The sequence below is a fragment of the Loxodonta africana genome, chromosome 2 (genome assembly GCF_030014295.1).
Source record: "Loxodonta africana isolate mLoxAfr1 chromosome 2, mLoxAfr1.hap2, whole genome shotgun sequence".
Classification (NCBI taxonomy): Eukaryota; Metazoa; Chordata; class Mammalia; order Proboscidea; family Elephantidae; genus Loxodonta; species Loxodonta africana.
Window position 1 is genome coordinate 229,430,813 of NC_087343.1, and position 21,130 is coordinate 229,451,942.

The following is a 21,130-nucleotide window of genomic DNA, read 5'->3' on the forward strand; positions in this document are numbered from 1 at the left end:
TCCCAACTGGAAAGACATCCATTGCCAAAAAAACAAACAAACTCATTGCTGCCAAGCCAATTGTGACTCCTAACGACCCTATACGACAGAGCAGAACTGCCCCACAGGGTTTCCAAGGATTTGCCGGTGGATCTGAACTGCCAACCTTTTAATCAGCAGCCAAATGCATAACTACTGTGTCACCAGGGCTCGGTAGGAAGAATAAAAAAAACAAAAACCCCGTTGCTGTTTAGTCAATTCCAACTCATAGCGACCCTATAGGACAGAGTAGAACTGTGCCATATGGTTTCCAAGGAGAGCCTGGTGGATTCGAACTGCTGACCTTTTTTGGTTAGCGGCCATAGCTCTTAACCACTAAGCCACAAGAGTTTCCATAGGAAGAATTAAAAAAAAAAAAAATACAGGCTTTTAAATTATTGATGAAGTTATAGGAAAATTAAAAAAGTTATGGTTCTTGCACACCTCAGTGGCCTGAGATGGTCACATTCTCCTTCTCTCCCTCCTCCTCATCATAACAACAAGAGCAGCAATAATAATAATGCTGAAGAACGTTATACCCTCTTATTGAAACCCTGATGGCATAGTGGTTAAGCGCTACAGCTGCTAACCAAAAGGTTGGCAGTTCGAATCCACCAAGCGATTCTTGGACACTGTACGGGGCTGTACTATTCTGCCCTATAGGGTCGCTATGAGTTGGAATCTACTCGATGGCAACGGGTTCTTCCCTATTATAGTTTTACTATATAATTATCATATCAATCATTTTAATGATTCCTTTGGCTACACCCTCAAATTCTATGCTCCTCTCAATTTGTTGTGCTCATCTGAGTAAATTACAAACGTGGTTAAGTCCAACCTTCTGCCTACTCTGTGTTGCATTCCCTCAGCCGAATGTTCCTGTCTCCTCAAGTGGCTTCCAGGGCTGCCCCCAGATTCTGTGACATTTCCCTGGCGCATTCGCTCTCCCTTTTCACACGCTCTCCTCTCTCTTCAAACCTCCAAGATCTTCTCCTCGTCCTCACTCTCAACGTTGTTTCCTATTTTATTGAAGATAAACAGCAATCAGAAGACAACTTCTGCAGGCTTCCATCACCTCTCCCTACCTATTTTTATCTGGGTACAGGGGATCTGCCTTCCCTCTTGTTACCATGGGTGAACTTTCCATGCCCCAGGCCAAGCCTAGGTCCTCCTCCACTTATCAATACATGAGATTCCACCTCCATTTGTTTAGAAGGTTTCAGTAAAAAGTGCTAGATTTCAAGGTAGTCATTTCAGTTCAGCTCAGAGAAATGCCAGTTACATGTTAGAATGGCCTAGTTGACGAGCAGGGGCTGGATAGCTGCACTGTCATGGCAGGCAAAATCTGAAGTCAGAAAGTAACCTGGCCTGATAAAATGCCAGCTTAGGTTAGAATCATCTTGGAAGTAGACCCGTCCCACGGCTGCCACAATTGTTTGCTGACCACCCAGAACACATCCCCTCTAGCTGCAGTGAACTACTGTTGACTCGCCACTATCTGATGAAATGCTTATCTTTCCCCCATGGCTATGCAGGGTCACATTGTTATAGGTCACTGGCTGTACTTGAGTGGATCTGTTTGTGGGCTTTTCATCGTATGTCATTGGTTTATTGGCATTTGTATCAATACCATGGTGCTTTAAAAACTGTGGATTTAAAATATATCACGACATCCAGTAGAACACATCTTCCTACTTCCTTTTCTTGCTCTTCCTCCTTTAAGATGCTGTTGTTAGGTGCTGTCGAGTTGGTTCTGACTCATAGCGACCCTACGAACAACAGAACGAAACACTGCCCGGTCCTGCGCCATCCTTACAATCGTTGTTATGCTTGAGCTCACTGTTGCAGCCACTGTGTCAATCCACCTCGTTGAGGGTCTTCCTTTTTTCCGCTGACCCGGTACTCTGCCAAGCATGATGTCCTTCTTCAGGGACTGATCCCTCCTGACAACATGTCCAAATTATGTAAGATGCAGTCTCGCCATCCTTGCTCTTAAGGAGCATTCTGGCCGCACTTCTTCCAAGACAGAGTTGTTCGTTCTTTTGGCAGTCCATGGTATATTCAATATTCTTCGCCAACACCACAATTCAAAGGCATCAATTCTTCTTTGATCCTTCTTATTCATTGTCCAGCTTTCATATGCAGATGATGCAATTGAAAATACCATGGCTTGGGTCAGGCGCACCTTAGTCTTCAAGGTGACATCTTTGCTTTTCAACACTTTTAAGAGGTCCTTTGCAGCAGATTTACCCGATGCAATGTGTCTTTTGATTTCTTGACTGCTGCTTCCATGGGTGTGATTGTGGATCCAAGTAAAATGAAATCCTTGACAACTTAAATCTTTTCTCCATTTATTATGATGTTGCTTATTGGTCCGGTTGTGGCATTTTTGTTTTCTTTATGTTGGAGTGCATTCCATACTGAAGGCTGTGGTCTTTGATCTTCATCAGTAAGTGCTTCAAGTCCTTTTCACTTTCAGCAAGCAAGGTTGTGTCATCTGCACAATGCAGGTTGTTAATGAATCTTCCTCCAATTCTGATGCCCCACTCCTCTTCATATAGTCCAGCTTCTCAGATTATAGGGTTTTATGGGTTTCTCGGATTATTTGCTCAGCACACAGATTAAATAGGTATGGTGAAAGTCTACAACCCTGACGCACGCCTTTCCTGACTTTAAACCAGTCAGTATCCCCTTGTTCTGTCTGAACAACTACCTTTTGATCTATGTAAAGGCTCCTTAACAGCACAATTAAGTGTTCTGGAATTCCCATTCTTCGCAATGTTACCCATAATTTGTTACGATCCACACAGTCGAAAACCTTTGCATAGTCAATAAAACACAGGTAAACATTCTTCTGGTTTTCTCTGCTTTCAGCCAGGACTCATCTGACATCAGCAATGATATCCCTGATTCCACGTCCTCTTCTGAAACCAGCCTGAATTTCTGGCAGTTCCCTGTCGATATACTGCTGCAGCTGTTTTTGAATGATCTTCAGCAAAATTTTGCTTGCATGTGATATTAATGATATTGTTCTATAATTTTCATTAAAAAATTACTGGGATTTTAATTAGAATTTCATTGGATTTATAGATGAATTCAGGAGAATTTAAAAATGGAGTCTTCCCCGGACTTAATGGTCTGACTGAGATTAGAAGGACCCCAGTGGTCATGGCCCCCAGACCTTCTGTTGGCCCAGGACAGGAACCAGTCCCAAAGCCAACTCTTCAGACAGGGCTTGGACTGGACAATGGGTTGGAGAGGGATGCTGGTGAGGAGTGAGCTTCTTGGATTAGGTGGACAGTTGAGACTATGTTGGCATTTCCTGCCTGGAGGGGAGATGAGAGGGTAGAGGGGGTTAGAAGCTGGTGGAATGGACTTGAAAAGAGAGAGTGGAGGGAGGAAGTGGGCTGTCTCATTAGGGGGAGAGCAATTGGGAGTATGTAGCAAGGTGCATGTAAGTTTTTGTGTGAGAGGCTGACTTGATTTGTAAACTTTCACTTAAAGCACAATAAAAATTTTAAAAAATAATAAATAAAAATGGAGTCTTCCAATCCATGATTTCAATTTGATTCAGTCATAAATCACAAACATCTGAACATAACCCCACATAATTAGGTCAAATTTTTCTTTATGAACTGAATCAAGTTTACTTTCTCCTTTCATAATCGAAACAAATTCTTGTTGACTCCATTAAAAAAATTAACTAACAATGAAACCCTAATGAGAATTCTCAACTAAAGAAATTAATTTTAAATAATTCACTGGACATTTCAAGAGCTATGTTCTGTTAAAGCTTCAATTTTAAAGTTATAAATACAAAATATTTCAAACCCACAAAATAGTAAACAGCATATAATTGAGAAACATGTATCCAAGTTTAACACATGCTCACATTTTACCAGAGTCTTTGTCTCAGGTCTTTTTTTAAAAAAAGGTTTTAAAAAAAAATATTCGAATATGCAGTTCCTTCAGCTTACGGGTAAGGACAAAAGACCACAGACTTTTAAGAGAAAGAATGACTCTGCTGAGATTGAAGTCTCAACTGGAGGAGTCTAATGACTTGTCTCGATAGATAAATAAGGCCTTACAAGGTAAAGATGGAGTGTGCATATGTGTCATTTCCTCACCCTGAAAAAGAAACCCATCTGCTTCTAATAAGAAACCCAGAGAGAATTTATGGGCAACAGCCAATCATCCAGTAGTTGTGGGTATTCTACCCGGATGGGATATTGAGATTTTGTACTTCCAGTCTGTGAGGTGACATCAAGAAATTGGATTCTTTGCTAAGGTAGCAGCGGTGTATTATTTTTAGATAGAAATTTACTGCAGTGGCCTTGTAACTCCCACCAAAAGACTAGGTGAGACTCTGCAAAAGAGATGCTTATGGCCCACCAAGGGGATTGGATAGCTTGCTAATAATGTAAATAAGGTGCATGGCACCTTGTGGGGGTGGGACCGTTCAAATAAGGTGTATGGAATCCTAATGAGGGGATTGGTCCATTCTGCTATCCCGTTAGGCTTGAAAGACAACCAATTCCAGAGCAGAGAAGGGACCTCCAAGCTACCAACAAGAAAAGACAGGGAAGTGGAGAGCGTCCTTTGGACCTAGGATCCCTGCACTGAGACACTTCTAGACCCAGAAGACAGAGAGAGAGAGAGCTGTAACACCGAAGACGGCAAAAAACAGTGGCAGAAGAGGCAGCAGAACCAGGAGACCAGCAGAAGTCAGAGCAGTGGGCTGAGCGAGAAAGCCGAACACCTTCGGGCAGGAGGCTTACTAGTGGAGTGGGGTGCCCCTGGGCACAGATCAGTAGAGCTAAAAGAGTTTTGTTTCACTTGCCCTAGGAGGGCAGAGACTGGGCCAGCCCAAGAGACCCCCTGGGGGGCCGAGGGCCAGAGAGAGGCCTGTCTATGGCACAGCTGAGAAGAAGCTGTCCTGACGGAAGAACTGTATCCTGAGTGTTCCTGAACCCTGACTGTAACCTGTTACTTCCCTAATAAACCCCATAACTGTGAGTATGGTCTGTGAGTTCTGTGTGGCCGCTGCAATGAATTATCCAACCCAGCAGATAAGTAGAGTGTCATAGGAGGGATAAATGGCATCAGAATCAGTGAAAAGGTTGGAGGGTTGAGGCATGCCTGATCTCCTTCTCCTCATGGGCTGTTGAGGTGACAATGATTCTCTCTCCCCTTGTGACATTAGATGAGGTCAGAAGCTGCCCCCACGCCATTTTTAGAACTGCATAGAAGAAATTTTTTTTAATGCTCGGAAGTAGTAAGAATGGAATTGGCATTCCCATGTATACAAAATAGAAATATGTTTCCTTTGTCTATTTATTTCATGACTTGGAATTTGATGGCTCACAGCTAGATTTTCACATCCACCTCTCCATCTGAATCTCGTAGCCCTGGATGGGAATCCCGCTTGGGGTGACCATCAGGGACTGACGTCCAGGGTTTCTGACTCCTCCTACTCCATGTGTAACTCCTACCCACAGGACCTTGTGAGTATAAAACCAAAAAAACCCAAACCCGTTAACGTCCAGTCTATTCAACTCTTAATGACCCTATAGGACAGAGTAGAACTGCCCTAGAGGGTTTCCAAGGCTGTAATCCTTATGGAAGCAAACTGCCCCATCTTTCTCCCATGGAGCAGCTAGTGGGTTCGAACCGCCAACCTTTCAGTTAGCAGCTGAGAGCTTACCCACTGTACCACCAGGGCTCCTGACTATGCGTATAAATCTGTCCCAAAGTGGGAAATGAGATATACAATACTGTATTCAACCAGACATTAAACACGATAATTAAAGATAAATTCAACAAGAGTTGAAACGATGTGCTTTCTGGAAAACTCTGAAACCTGATTTTGCCACAATCATAACCATGGACACGGAAGAGAGATGGACAATGTCATACGATACCTGAAGAAGCAAGTCCCCTTCAGAAAATAGCTCTGCATTGATCTGTGGAGAGGCATGTTCACTTCCCCCTGGGTTCACGGGTGGGTTGGCTGAACAGCCTGCACTGCTCTCCTTTAAGGTGGCTGGGAAAGGGAAAAGGTGTAATTAGGACCGTGGCTGCCCTTCCCAGGGATGGGGAGGAGAATCCAGGAGGCCTTGGCAAGAATGGCCAGTGTGGCTCCATGTGTCTGCACCTTGACCTCTTCTTTGAAGGTTGCAGTAGGAGTGGCCATATTTGATTGAACGCCTACCCCTCCACCTGGAAAAAAAGCCCCATTTTAACCTCTGTCTGAGTTGCTCTTATTGTAGTTTCGTGTAAGCAAAACAATCATTCTTTAAAGGCCAGCTTAATTGCCACCTCTTCTGAGGATCCCCTTCTAAAGTCTCCTAAAGTGACAGCTGGCAAGGAATAGGTATCTCCTGAGGAAAGTTAGCTGTGCCTCTCTGCTCCCTTAGCATCACACAGTCGCCACCATTAAAATGTGTGTCTTGGTGTCTGACCATTTTATTTCAGCCTTATCGATCAATGTGGAAACCCTGGTGGTGTAGTAGTTAAGAGCTACAGCTGCTGACCAAAAGGTTGGCAGTTCAAATCCACCAGGCACTCCTTGGAAACTCTATGGGGCAGTTCTACTCCGTCCTATGGGGTCACTATGAGTTAGAATCAACTTGATGGCAATGGATTAAGGTTTTTTTTTTCAATCCACCAGTTGGGTAGAAGTGCTTAACATCACTTCTTATGAAAAATCTTAGTCCCAGATGCTCTCCCCTCGTTTCACCACACTGTCCACCATCACCTTGTCTGAACCACCACCCACTCTGGCTGGGTGAAGGCGGCAGCCTCCGTGAGGTTCTCCCTGCTTCCACTTTTGCCCATGCAGTCGGTTCTTAAAATTATAAGCCGATGATGCCACTGTCCTGCCAAAAACCATCCGAGGGCCACATATCATACTCAGAACAAAATCCAAAGTCATGACCATAGTATATCAAGATTCCATTTGGTTGTGAGTAACCAGAAAATCCAAAATAAGAACAACTTACAGGATAAAATTTCACTTGCCTCATATAATCTCAAAAGGGTGCAGTCTGGGCTGTGTGGCACCCCTGCTTCCTGAGATTCTCTGGGGCCAGCTCTCTCAAGCTCACTCTGGGCCTGGCCTCAGAGCCCAAGGTATCATTCGGTTCTAGAAGGAGGTGAGTCCAAGGAGGAAAAGCTGAGGCACCAGCTCTTGCTTTAGGAAGCTGCCCCATGACTCCTTTGCTTAGTCTATTAGACAGAACTCGGCCACAAGGTCACTCTTGTAGCAAGGGAGTCTGGAAGCATATCTGTTTCTGGGAGGCCATGTTCCTGTTTTCTGTATTGGTCTGGGGACTGACCAGCAAGCAGCGCCTCTGACTATGTCTCCCATCACATGAGTGATTGCACACCCATGTCAGCCACACGAATCTTACGGCTGTTTCCCACACAGGTCACACTTGTCCTGTGCCAGCAACTTTGCAGGTGCAGTTTCCTCTGCTTTCTTGCAGTTATTCACATGGATTTTCCTTCACTTCCTCAAACTCTGTCCTGTTAAGCTAGAGTGAGTGTAGCTGAATGGTGAATTCCATGTCCTATTTCTGTGTATCTGTAAAAATGAAGGGAATACAGCCCCAACAGGTGCTCACAGCTCTGTTCTGCACAAATTGTCCTTGGGGAGCTCTGGAAAGGAGCCAGGAAAAAAAGAGCCAAGAACTCTTTGCCATTTCACATTCCTAAGTGTTACTGTTGAGTATGGGTAAGTCTCCACAGGTCCCGGATGTATTTAGCAGAATAAACATAAATGAAATGTATTACTAATACAGATAAAGAAGAATTTTATAGTTTATTTGACAGTGTATAACTTTCCAGTGTAAACTTTAGGACTTCCTCTCCACAGAATCACCAGTGATATCTGTGGATGTATTTTTTTCTCTCAACATTGAAGATGAAATAAAAGAGGAAAAAAAGACTTACCTAAAAAATCCAATTTAACCACAATGTGCATAATTTTGTGATAAGGCATTCCACACTAAATACAAGCCTACATACAAGGTCTACCTTTCCTCTTGGTCAAGTCTTCCTTTAGTTTAAACAGACAATAGCATAAGAACTGCATTGCTAAATTCACCAGGGAAAGCTGGTGATAAAGATGTACTAGTAAGCGTATGAAAAATTGTTGGAAAGAGGGTCTTTCCTTTCATCACATGGAGCTGGCAATGAAGTGCCAAATACAGCAGCCCCTCCCCGTCACAGGCAGGACCAAGGGGACCGGGTGAGTGTCAGCTCCTCATCTTCCTCTGTTTGGCTGCCTGGCTCCCCCATTTTTGAAGCTGATTTTTGCAGCAAAGGGATTTTAGGCTCAAAATACCCATTAATTCAAGTATCATCATGTTATCTTATACACGGCATGCAGCGCTCCTTAGAGATACAAGCTTTTGAAAGAACAGAAAAAATGTCACTGTGGATAATCCCCTCCCAACCCTTCTCTTTTTCTGTTACTCTCTTTTGGTCTCTCCCAGCCAAAGAATCCGCAAGTTCCTACTTGCCTATGAGCCTGATAAACCCAAATGTTTGATAGCAAATGATAAATGTTTTAATGATAAATGTTTCAAACCAAATGATAAACGTTGCCAAATGAATTATTTTCTTCCTCAAGCCTCTGGAAGGGAAAGTCCCTGAAATTTTGCAAGGACTAACTGTTGTTCAGATCTCTGGCTTTTCACTGAGCTGATATTTCACTCGGACACCTAATATTTCCTTCATATTCCACTCAAATGTTTCCTAAAGATCTGTTATGCCAAAGGCTCTGTGTAAGGACCCTGGGGATGATGGAGATATAATCTTGGGTTTGGAAATGGTGGGCAGAAAAACATCTCCAGAAAATGCTCATGAGACCAATAGGTGGCCTCTGATCTGAGGTACATCCTGACCATGCTGTAGGGGAACCTCGAACAGGCTGGGGGAGGCACCCCAATCTGACAGGAGGGGATCCAGGAAACCTTCATGGCAGAGGTGGCAGGCCTTGAAGCACTAGCAAGATTCTGGCCAGTAGGACCTCCTTCGCAACCTTGTTCTTGACTGTGTTTTCCATATGGGGCCTCTGACCCTCCCGCAGGCTCTCCAGTCTGAGAATGCCAGACTCCTTGGCTGCCACGGCGATGTGCACAAATAGTGCTTGGGGGCCTGATCCTTGTCTCACTGCCCAGCACCTTCCTTCTGTTTCTTTCTTTCAGTCACACTCAGCTCTGAGTTCTGCTACCACACATGCCCTGAACAGGATGAAAAGCTGCTTTAGGTCTTCACGCTTTTGTTTCTAGGCAAGTGAAGGCTCATCAAACATCTCATTCCAAAGCACCCCTGCTCCTTCCCACAAGCAGATTCAGCCTAATGCCTGTCCCCGTGTCAAGGAGAACAAAAACTGAACAAAAATCCAAATAGGTATTAGGTATCCTCAAAGACGGAAATATCAGGGATAAACCAAAAAAAGAAAAACCCATTGCCATCGAGTTGATTCCAACTCATAGCAAGCCTATAGGACACAGTAGAACTGCCCCTAGAGTTTCCAAGGCTGTAATCTTTGTGGAAACAGGTGACTGCCACATCTGTCTCCCAAACAGTGGCTGGTAGGTTCCAACTGCTGACGTGTCAGTTGGCAGCCGAGTGCTTAACCACTGTACCACCAGGACTCCTCTAATGCTTTTTGGGTTTCTGGAAATATGGAAATGAGAAAGCAAAGTGTTGTAAGATAAGAACCGAAATGTCACAGAGAAAGCTAATGATTCAGCATTCTGTTATGTTTTCCTTTCAGGATCAAATAGAGGGGAGTCATTGACACTGGAAAAGAAATCACCTTACACTGGGGTGGCTCAAGAGTGAAACATTGCTCCAGAAACCCCTAAGCTGCAGGCTGAGGACTTCAGGTTAGCAATTCCAATCACTTGCAGAAGGAACTGCTGATGGAAGCCAATAAATGATACCAAAGGAGGGCAGTGGGGGTGTTGGGATTGATATAAGCAGTAAATTCAGGCCCACGGAGCTGCTGAGCAGCTGTGTGGTAAACACTCTTCTTCAGGATGTTCAGAAAAGGCCAAGCAGGGTCTGGTCCAGAAGTGATGGAAGGGTGGAAGTACATGTGGACAGGGTGCCATAGGCAGCTAGAGGGAGGAGGGAAGCCACATTCACTGGGGGGAATACAGGGTCTTGGGTCACAGAAACACAGGATTCAACTCAGCCACCCTGGAGCATGTGCTGTTCGAGGGTCTCCAGATGGTGCAGAGGCACCTGGGGTCGATGCTTCTGTTTCTGAAGAAGCCAGAGCTGCCCACGGGGCCTGTGATGTTAAGGTTATGGGTCAGCTTGGCTGGGCCATGGTTCTCAGTGGTTTGGCAGTTATGTAAAAATGTAATTTGGCAGACACTGGACTGATTGCTCTTCCATACCTCCGTGAAGAGATCTGATATAATGTAATTACCTCCATGATGAGATTTGCCATGAGCAGCCAATCAATTGTAAGGGGAGTTTCCTGGGGGTGTGGCCTGGATCCAATACATATGGGCGGTCTGGCAAAGCTCGAAGGCTTTCCTCTGGATTCGCACCCAGTTCGTCATCATATGACCTCCGGTTCTCGGTTCTTGAGCCAGTGGCTTGCCACGTTGCCTGCTGATCTTGGGATTCATCTGCTTCTGCAGCCTGTTGTGAGTCAGAAGCCTCCAGCCTGATGCCTGATCCCCTAGTAACTGCACAAGCCACTTCTTTGATAAATCTCTCTCTACACACACACACACACACACACACACACACACACACACACACACGCATATTGAAACACTGCCGGCTCCAGCGCCATCCTCACAATTGTGGCTATACTTGAGCCCATTGTTGCAGCCACTGTGCCAACACATCCTTTTGAGGTCTTCCCCTTTTTGCTGACCCTCTACTTTAGCAAGCATGACATCCTTCTCCAGGGACTGACATCTCCTGACAGCATGTCCAAAGTATGTGAGACCCAGTTTCTCCATCCTTGCTACCAAGGAGCATTCTGGTTGTACTTCTTCCAACACAGGTTTGTTCATTCTTCTGGCAGTCCATGGTATATTCAACATTCTTCGCCAACACCACAATTCAAAGGCGTCAGTTCTTTTTCGGCCTTCCTTATTCATTGTCCAGATTTCACACGCATACAATGTGATTGAAAATACCATGGCTTGGGTCAGGCGCACCTTAGTTCTCAAGGTGACAGCTTTGCTTTTTAAACACTTTAAAGAAACATCTCTTGCAGCCTGTTTGCCCAATGCAATGCATCTTTTGATTTCTTGACTGAGGCTTCCATGGGCGTTGATTGTGAATCCAAGTAAAATGAAATTCTTGACAACTTCTATCTTTTCTCCATTTATCATTATTGGTCCAGTTGTGAGGATTTTTGTTTTCCTTTTTTTTTTATGTTGGGGTGTAATCCATATTGAAGGCTGTGGTCTTTGATCTTCATTAGTAAATGCTTCAAGTCCTCTTCACTTTGAGCAAGCAAGGTTGTTAAGGAGTCTTCCTACAATCCTGATGCCCTGTTCTTCTTCGTATAGTCCAGCTTCTCGGACTATTTGCTCAACATACAGACTGAATAGGTATGGTGAAAAGATACAACCCCGATGCACACTCTTTCTGAGTTTGAACCATGCAGTATCCCCTTGTTTTGTTCCTACGACTGCCTCTTGATCCATGTACAGATTCCTCATGAGCACAATTTAGTGTTCCGGAATTCCCATTCTCCGCAATAGATCATAGTTTGTTATGATTCACACAGTTGAATGCCTTAGCATAATCAATAAAACACAGGTAAACTTTTTTCTGGTATTCTCTGCTTTCAGCCAGGATCCATCTGACCTCAGCAATGACACCCCTGGTTCTACGTCCTCTTCTATATCTGGCTTGAATTTCTGGCAGTTCCCTGTCACTATACTGCTGCAGCCGATTTTGAATCATCTTCAGCAAAATTTTACTTGCACATGATATTAATGATATTGTTTGATAATTTCCACATTCGGTTGGATTGCCTTTCTTGGAAAAAGGCATAAATATGAATCTCTTCCAGTTGGTTGGCCAGGTAGCTGTCTTCCAAATTTCTTGGCATAGACGAGTGAGCACTTCCAGTGCTGCATCGTTTGTTGAAACATCTCAATTGGTATTCCATCAATTCCCAGAGCCTTGTTTTTCACCAATGCCTTCAGCGCAGCTTGGACTTCCTCTTTCAGTACCATTGGTTCCTGATCATGTTACCTCCTGAAATGGCTGAACGTCGACTAGTTCTTTTTGCTATAGTGACTGGTATTCCTTCCAGCCTCTTTTGATGCTTTTTGCGTTGTTTAATATTTTCCCTTTGGAATTCTTCAGTATTGCAACCCAAGGCTTGAGTTTTTTCTTCAGTTCTTTCAGCTTGAGAAATTCTGAGCATGTTCTTCCCTTTTGGTTTTCTATAGCCAGCTCTTTGCACGTGTCGTAATACTTTACTTTTTCTTCTTGAGCCGCCCTTTGAAATCTTCTGTTCAGCTCTTTTGCTTCATCATTTTTTCTTTTTGCTTTAGGTACTTGACATTCAAGAGCAAGTTTCAGAGTCTCTTCTGACGTCCATTTAAGTCTTTCTTTCTCTCCTGTCTTTTTAATGACCTCTTGCTTTCTTCATGTATGATGTCCTTGATGTCATTCTACAACTCATCTGGTCTTTGGTCAATAGTGTCAAATCTATCCATGAGATGGTCTCTAAATTCAGGTGGGATATACTCAAGGTCGTACTTTGGCTCCCATGGACTTGCTCTAATTTTCTTCAGTTTCAGCTTGAACTTGCATATGAGTAATTGATGGTCTGATTAGCAGTCGGTCTGGTCCTTGTTCTGATTGATGATACTGAGCTTTTCTATCGTCTCTTTCTACAGATGTAGTCGATTTGGTTCCTGTGTATTGAATTGAATCCTGTGTATTGTATTGAATTGTGTTCCCCCAAAATATGTGTCAACTTGGCTAGGCCATGATTCCCAGTATTGTGTGATTATCCATCATTTTGTCATCTGATGTGATTTTCTTATGTGTTGTAAATCTTATTTCTATGACGTTACTGAGGCAGGATTAGATGCAGTTATGTTAATGAGGCAGGACTCAATTTACAAGATTAGGTTGTGTCTTAAATCAATCTCTTCTGAGGTATAAAAGAGAAAATCGAGTACAGAGACTGGGGAACCTCATACCACCAAGAAACAAGAGCCAAGAGAACAGCATGTCTTTGGATCCAGGGTCCCTGTGCTGAGAAGCTCCTTGACCACAGAAGATTGATGACAAGGACCTCCCCCCAGAGCAAACAGAGAGAGAAAGCGTTTCCCTGGAGCTAGCACCCTGAATTTGGACTTCTAGCCCCCTAAGACTGTGGGAGAATAATTTTCTCTTTGTTAAAGCCAATCACTTGTGATATTTCTGTTATAGCATCACCAGTAACTAAGACAAGGCTTCAAGCTTCTTTTCTTATTTAAGAAATGAGCTGCTCATCTCTATTACCTGTAATAACATATAACTCTCTACAAATCGCCTTTGATAAGAAAAAAGATCCAAAGGTTAAAGTGAAATATACAAAACAAATGTTTACTAAGCTCGTTGGCACAGCTTTTGTTCAAGAAAAGTATTTTACAGCCACACGAAATACCCATTAAGTGACCTGGCTCTGATACTGGGAAAGAAACCCTAAGGATGTTAGAGTCATGGTTGTTCAAACAGACATCGAAGACAGAGCAGATGAGAGAAACGGACTAGGCTGGCTTGAAATCAGAGAAGAATGATTTTACAAGAGGTCTTCAAGTTATTTTATGGCTTATTTGGTTTATTTTAAACCAAACTAAACAAAAACAACAACAAAAAAAACCCTAAACCCATTGCCATCAAGTCGATTCCAACTCATGTAACTTAAAAACAAACACCCTTCTCTGCCATTGTAGAGCCCCTGTGGAGGCCCGAGGCATTCTCACCTCTGAGCCACATACCACAATGGCTGGAGTGGCCCCAGGTCAGATGAGGATGTAGATGGGGCTGGTTGTCAGGGAAGGTAAAAGGTGTACGTGGGCAGGGGGATGCATAGGAGCTGGGGAAGGAGTTCAAGTGTCACATGGGGAAATATGGAGAAACAGGATGCTCTTCCCTTTAGACTATGATATTTGGGCCAAGCCCAGGCCAGCAGGAGCCCAGCACACCTGCATGCCTCCAGTTCTGCACCACCCCAGCCAAGATGCCCCATCTCTTCTTGGCTCCTGCACCTCCCACGCCACGCTGAGGGCTCACTTGCTTGCACCCCCAGCCCTGTTCTCCCACAGTTCCCAAAGGAGGAAGTATGGACAGCACGTTTCTATTCAGCGATGGTCTTTCTCTGGGGAGGAGTGGTGGTGATGTCCATTTCCCCCATGTCTCCTGCAGAATCTCCTCACCTGCACTTTTTGTGGGAGAATGAGGCCAGTCAATCTGAGACCCAAGTAACAGGCCTTTTGGTCTCCTTCAGCTCAAGCTCACAGCTTCAAACTACCTCATGAGACTTCCCAAAAGAGATGCTCGGTGCAGTGGGAGAAAGTTCTGTCCTTGTCTCTCACTGCCGTGCTGGGGGATAGTGAAATCCCCTCACAGAAGTAGGTGAGTTACCTGAATAAAAAGCCTGGCTTGTAGAGGATGCTCAGGACAGCAATAAACAATGCTGAGTCACAGAGAAAGGGGGGAAAACATGATAGATGGACATGGTGAGCAGACATGGGTTAAAAATTTAGTTAAATGGAACCTGCTCTGTTTGCTATGGCACAGAAACAGCTTTGATGCCAGTGAGGTGGAGCAGGGAAATTGTTCTTCAAAAGCAGGTGAACATATCTATGCCATTTACTGACCCTTCTGTTACCTGTTAGGGAACTGGCACCAGAGCAGATGGCATCGAAGGTGGGAGAGACAGATTCGGTGACTGACACACAACAGGTGCCCAAGAAATGTCCAAAGGAAGAACACTGGAATGGTCAGAACACAGGAGATCAGAATGTGCTGGGGTCGATTTTAGACAGCTAGAACCTGTTTGGTTTTGACTTGCAATTCCAGTAGGTTAAAGCAGCGAATGTGCGGACGGTGTGGGTGTCTGTGCTGGGGAAGGGGGAGCAGCAGAGGTACAGGCTGTGGGGGGAGGCGAGAGCAGGGTCCTGATGGCAGAGACAGGGCTCGGAAGCAAGGCCATTTGGCCTGTCCACTGTATAGCCTGACTCACCAAGAATCAGCCCAACTAGGTCCAGCATATTCTGTTTAAGAAAGCAAGAAAGTCTACGCTACACCTTAGAAGACATTTCTCCTTAAAAATGATGAGAAACTTTCAAAGTTGAGGTGTACAGAAGAATAAATCTTTAGCTATTTAGGAAAAAAGCTCATATATGGGAGAGTCACAGATTTCCAAATATTCTATCTTAGCTTTTACTAGAGTATACTTCCAACCCCAACCCAGCCCCTAAATATCTACCATGTGCACACCGCTGTGAATGAATTAGGTGCCATGTGAGAGCAAAAAGGCCAGGCGCCGATGCACGTGTCCCAGGAGAGACAGAAGGGGGCCGTGAGAAGCATCCTCAGACTTTGCGCCCATGGTCTGAACAAGAGGGACCAACACTGGTGTCTGCTTCTGTTCCAGGTGAGCAGCAGCACACTGCTGTATAGCAAGTCTACCATACAGGTACAGTGTTGTTGTTGTTGTTGTTAGGTGCCGTTGAGTCAGTTTTGACTCATAGTGACCCTACGCACAACAGAACGAAACACTGCCCAGTCCTGCGCCATCCTTACAATCATTGTTATGCTTGAGCTCATTGTTGCAACCACTGTGTCAATCCACCTCGTTGAGGGTCTTCCTCTTTTCCACTGACCCTGTACTCTGCCAAGCATGATGTCCTTCTCCAGGGACTGATCCTGCCTGACAACTTGTCCAAAGTATGTAAGACGCAGTCCCGCCATCCTAGACATACATAAATTCAAAAGCATGGATAATAATGAAATGTGATAAAATAATTGGGAAGCAACGAGTTGTCTTTATTACCTTTGTTTTTCATATAATTTATTTAATTGTAAGGTGATGTAAGCTAAATTTTAATAATGGCTTTGTTTAAGTATTGACTTGCAAAATTCCTGAAAATTTAATAATTGGCTCTCTTGAGCTGATACAAGCCAGCTCCAGCACTCCATTGGATACTACCCACAGCCCAATCCCTGCTCCCACCCTCCATGTCTTTGGGCCAGATAAACAGAGACTGCAGCACTGGGAAAGCAGTGCCGTTGAGTCAGTTCTGACTCATAGCTACCTGAGAAAATTTACATGTAAACAAATGGGAAAACAGCCCCTTAACAGGACACTGCCCACCTTCAGATACACACTGTACACATAGATTCTCCATCTCCTGTCTAAGATGGCCTCTACTAGAAGTCCTCACCAGAGCAATTAGGCAAGAAAAAGGAATAAATGGAATCCAAATCAGAAAAGAAGTAAAACTATCTCTACACATACATGGCATGATCTTGTGTATAGAAATCCCAAAGAATCCACAAGAAAGCTACTCGAGCTAATAAACAAATTCATCAAAGTTGCAGGGCGCAAAATCACACACAAAAATCAGCCATGCTTCCCTACACACCAGCAATGAACAACCTGCAAAGGAAATTAAGAATTCTATTCCTTTTACAACAACATCTGAAACAATAAAATACCTAAGAATAAATTCAACCAAGGAGGTGAAAGACTTTTACGTGGAAAACTATAAAACACTGCCGAAAGAAATTGAAGGAGACCTCAATAAATAGAAACAAATAGAACATCCCATGTTCATGAATTAAAAAAAAAAAAAATTGCCGTCAAGTCGATTCCAACTAACAGCGACCCTATAGGACAGAGTAGAACTGCCCCTGTAGAGTTTCCAAGGAGCACCTGGTGGATTCATACTGCCAGCCTTTTGGTTAGCAGCAGTAGCACTGAACTGCTACACCAGCAGGGTTTCCACTCATGGATTAGAAGACTTAACATTGGTAAGATGTCAACCAACTCTACCCAAAGCAATCTATAGGTACAATACAATATCTAGTAAAATGCTGGCAGACTTTTTTGCAGAAATGGAAAATCTGATCCTCAAATTCGTAGAGAATTGCAAGGGGCCCCGAAAAACCAAAACAATCTAGCAAAAAAACAAAAAGAAAGAAAAAAAGTAGGAGGACTAACACTTCCTTGTTTCAAAACGTATTATAAAGCTACAGTAATCAAAAGAGTATTGTATTGGTATAAGGATAGACATACAGACCAATGGAAAAAAACTGACAATCCAAAGATAAGCCCATATATCTATGGCCAACTGATTTTGGATAAGGGTGTCAAATCTACTCAATGGGAAAAGAAGAGTCCCAACAAATGGTGTTGGGACAGCTGGACCCCCACGTGCCAAAGAATGATGTACCTCACACCATACACAAAAATTAATTCAAAATGGATCAATAACCTATACATAAGAGCTAAAACCTTAAAACTCTTATTAGAAAACATGGGGGTAAAGCTCAGGACCTCTTTTTAGGCAATGGGTTCTTAACTGACACCAAAAGTATAAGCAACAAGAGAAAAAAATAGAGAAACTGGACTTCATAAAAATTTAAAACTTCTGTGCATCAAAGGACATTATCAAGAAAGTGTGAAGAGACAACCTACAGAATGGGAGAAATATTTGGAAACCATATATCAGATAAGGGTTTAACATCCAGAATATATAAAGAACTCTTTAAATCCAACAAAGTGGCCACTGGTGGGTCAGTGGTAGAATTCTCAACTTCCATGTGGGAGGCCCAAGCTCAATTTCTGAGCAACACACTGTTGAAAAGAAAATTTCGATTAATGAGTCAATTAGAGTTAACAGGGTTTATTGAGTGAGAAGCTGTTATCAAACAGGGAGCATCTAAACGGAAAGAGGTCAGGAGCTCACTTAAGCAGGGTAAGTACAGGGTTTTTAAAGCATTAGGGGATTTCCAGCAAAGAAGTTACAATGACTGGGTCTTAAGTCTGTCCTTAACTGAAGAGAGGGTTTTACAAAGCGGGAGTCTTTCTGTCATGGTCTCATAGAAATGCTTATCTATTGCAGATTAGTTATTTTGGTGTGATAAAAACCAAAACCAAACTTGCTGCTGTCAAGTCAATTCTGACTCATAGCGACCCTGTAGGACAGAGTAGAACTGCCCCGTAGGGTTTCCAGGGAGTGCCTGGTGAATTCGAACTGCCAACCTTTTGGTTAGCAGCTGAGCTTCTAACCACTTGTGCCACCAGGGCTCCTTTGGTGTGGTGAATCAGGAATGTTTTTCACTGTCAAGTTGTTCTTTTCAGAAAGTGTCTGCGATTAGGACATTTTCAAAACTCCCTATTGCTCTGTCAAGGTTTGTACCTGGCACAAATGGCTATTTTGATTTACTGTTTTTTGGAAAGGTTTTGCTCTTGGCACAAATGGCCATTAATCTTTAATATTTAACACACCTCGTACACAGTCATTACCCATCTGTCAGTGGAGGCTTGCATGTTGGCTATGATGCTGAAAAGGTTTCATTAGAACTTCCAGAATAAGACAGACTAGGAGAAAAGGCCTGGCCAGTGAAAACCCTGTGGATCACAACAGCCTGATCCACAACAAATCATGGGGATGGTACAGGATCAGGCAGCATTTTGTTCCATTGTGCTTAGGGTCACCATTAGTTGGGGACTGACTCAAGGGCAGCTAACGACAACCATCACCACAACAAAACTCAGCAACAAAAACACTGATGACCCAATCAAAAATGGGTAAAGAACTTGAACAGACATTTCTCCAAAGGAGATACACAAATGGCCAATAAGCATGAATAGATGCTCAATGTCATTAGCCATTAAAACCAAACCAAACCTGTTGCTGTTGACTTGATTCCAACTCATAGTGACCCTATAAGACAGGGTAGAGCTGCCCCATAGGGTTTCTGAGTAGCAGTTTCCAGGGCTGCAAGGACTCAGTGGCCTTTCCCCCTACCCGCGCCCCTCCACCCGCCAGGTCTTTCCCTCAAGCTAAATGCTCCCTATGTTGCACTGTTGCAGAAGAAATCTCTTGGCAACAAAACTTCAAATGCGTGTACAGAACAATAGCATCTTAAAAGCTATTTTTATATCAAAAATTAGTTAAGAACAGTTATATAAAATAGTAAGAGTTTGTGCCTATCTGGCAAAAACAAATTTTTAACAAAGAGTAGAAATTATCCTCAGAAAAAAATGGTGGGAAAGAGAATTTCTTTCATCATGAGTTTTTTTTTCCTGCCTCAGGAAGAAAACATAAAATGAACTTCTCCTTGGTGGGTGCCAAGATGCCAGCCCCTGTCAGATACCAACGAAACCTAAGGAGGTTGTGATGTTGGGCTTAAGGAGTTCCACTCCTCCAATGGATGCCTACTAAGCAGCCACCCTGAGCAGGCAACTGTTCCAGGTGCTCCATCTGCCAAAGCAAACACGTACCTCTGGCGACCCGATATTTCTCTCTAGAGCTGGCCTATTGGTTCCATGTCTCTGACGTGGGGTGTGAAATCATGAAGGAGTCAGAAGGGGACAAGGAGAGAAGGAAAGTGGGACGTGAGGCTTATTCAGGTTGGGGCTGGAGGGGAGAGGGATGGGACTGTTCTCAGGTTGCCTGGGAAGGTTGGAGGCAGAGCCCGGGCTTGGATCATTACCTTGGGTCCTCATCCAGTGCCCCCTCCCTCACGCCTCTCCTGCCCAGGGCTTAGGGTCTGGGAGAGGTTCCAGAATCCCTGCAGTCTTAGCACATTTGGCTTTGGTGAAGACCAGTCATGGCTGCCCTGCATTTGGTCAGTCTGTGGCTCAGGCTGCCTCCCTGGGCCCAGGAAGCTGCCAGGCCCGGCCCTTCCCTGCCTGAAGTGTGAGTCTCCTGTTTTTCTTCCATAGTGGCTCAAAGGGCAGGAGACGGTTTTTCCCACTCATTTAGTACCCAGTAAAAAAAAAATTTTTTAATTAAAAAAAAAATTTTTTTTTTTAAACGGAGGTGGGATGACCAGGCAAGGCAGCACCAGCACTGAGGGCAGATAACAAGGTGATGGGCTGCCCTGAGTGGGCAGGGCCCTCAACCCTCCATGCCTGGCCCCAGTGTTACCTCTGACTGTCTCATGGCCAGGCTGGGCCAAGCTCACTGCCACCCCAGGATGGATGTGGTTAGTCTGGGCTGAGTTGGGCTACACACCCAGCCTGAGCAGCAGAGGCTAGAGTGCTGTGATCTTTAATCCCTGGGAAGGGAGGAAGGGCGGGTGGCCTCATGGGCTGTAGTCACGCTAGGGAGGAGCTGCCATGCTGGGCTGTGCACCAGATGGATGCGTGTGCACTTATGTTTGGGTATGCATTTGTGTGCCAGGGAACGGAGGGGCCAGGGCAGTCCCTCCAAAGGTAAAGACAGACCTTCCTTTCTGAGTTAAGGGGGCTTGATGGCCCTGTGTCTGCTCACCACCCCCAAAGAATTCCAGCACTGCTGGTTTATGACTATCAAGTAGGGAAAGAATGTTACAGGGCCAAGCCGCAGTCTGTCACTGGGCAATTTCCTGGGAGACTGTGATCAGGCAGGTTAGGCGACAGTCCTGCCCTCACCTCCACCCTAATGAGGTGTCAACATGAACCTGGGGTGGAGTTCTGCTGTTCTGTCAGGAATGTGGGGGCAGAAGGGAACCGCAGGGGCAGCGAGGGGTCTGCGTCACTGCCCGAGCCTTGGCTCTGTCGACCACCCACAGGATCTTTCCCAACTTTCTCTGAATCAGCTGAACTTTTGGCTCTTTCTTGCACAAGGGGAAGGGCAGGGGTCTCAGCTGTCCTTGGGGAACTGCTTAACTCCCAGAAGGACCTTCTCCTTCACATCAGAGATGAGGACTTTTGTGGTCTCTGGGGGTGGGGGGTGGGGGTGGGTCTTTCAACCCTGATGCAGTGGCCAAAGCCAGACCCTTGGGCCAGATGGTTTTCGCTATCTGAACTGACAACACCCACATACTCCTCCCCAGATGGCTTGTGCTTGCTGCCTGCCTGGCCTTGGGAGGCATCCAGCTAGATCCCACACCCCAC

The 21,130-nt window shown here is 44.6% G+C and overlaps 1 protein-coding gene across 1 annotated transcript in view; it reads right to left on the minus strand.

Moving 5' to 3' along the window:
• Nucleotides 1–21,130, minus strand: part of LOC104847035 (aryl hydrocarbon receptor-like) — a 64,840-nt gene that overhangs the window by 24,384 nt on the left and 19,326 nt on the right. The window contains exon 5 of the mRNA XM_023540364.2: nucleotides 5,940–6,042. Within this exon, the coding sequence (XP_023396132.2) occupies nucleotides 5,940–6,042 (103 nt within the window). The remainder of the gene's footprint in view (nucleotides 1–5,939; nucleotides 6,043–21,130) is intronic.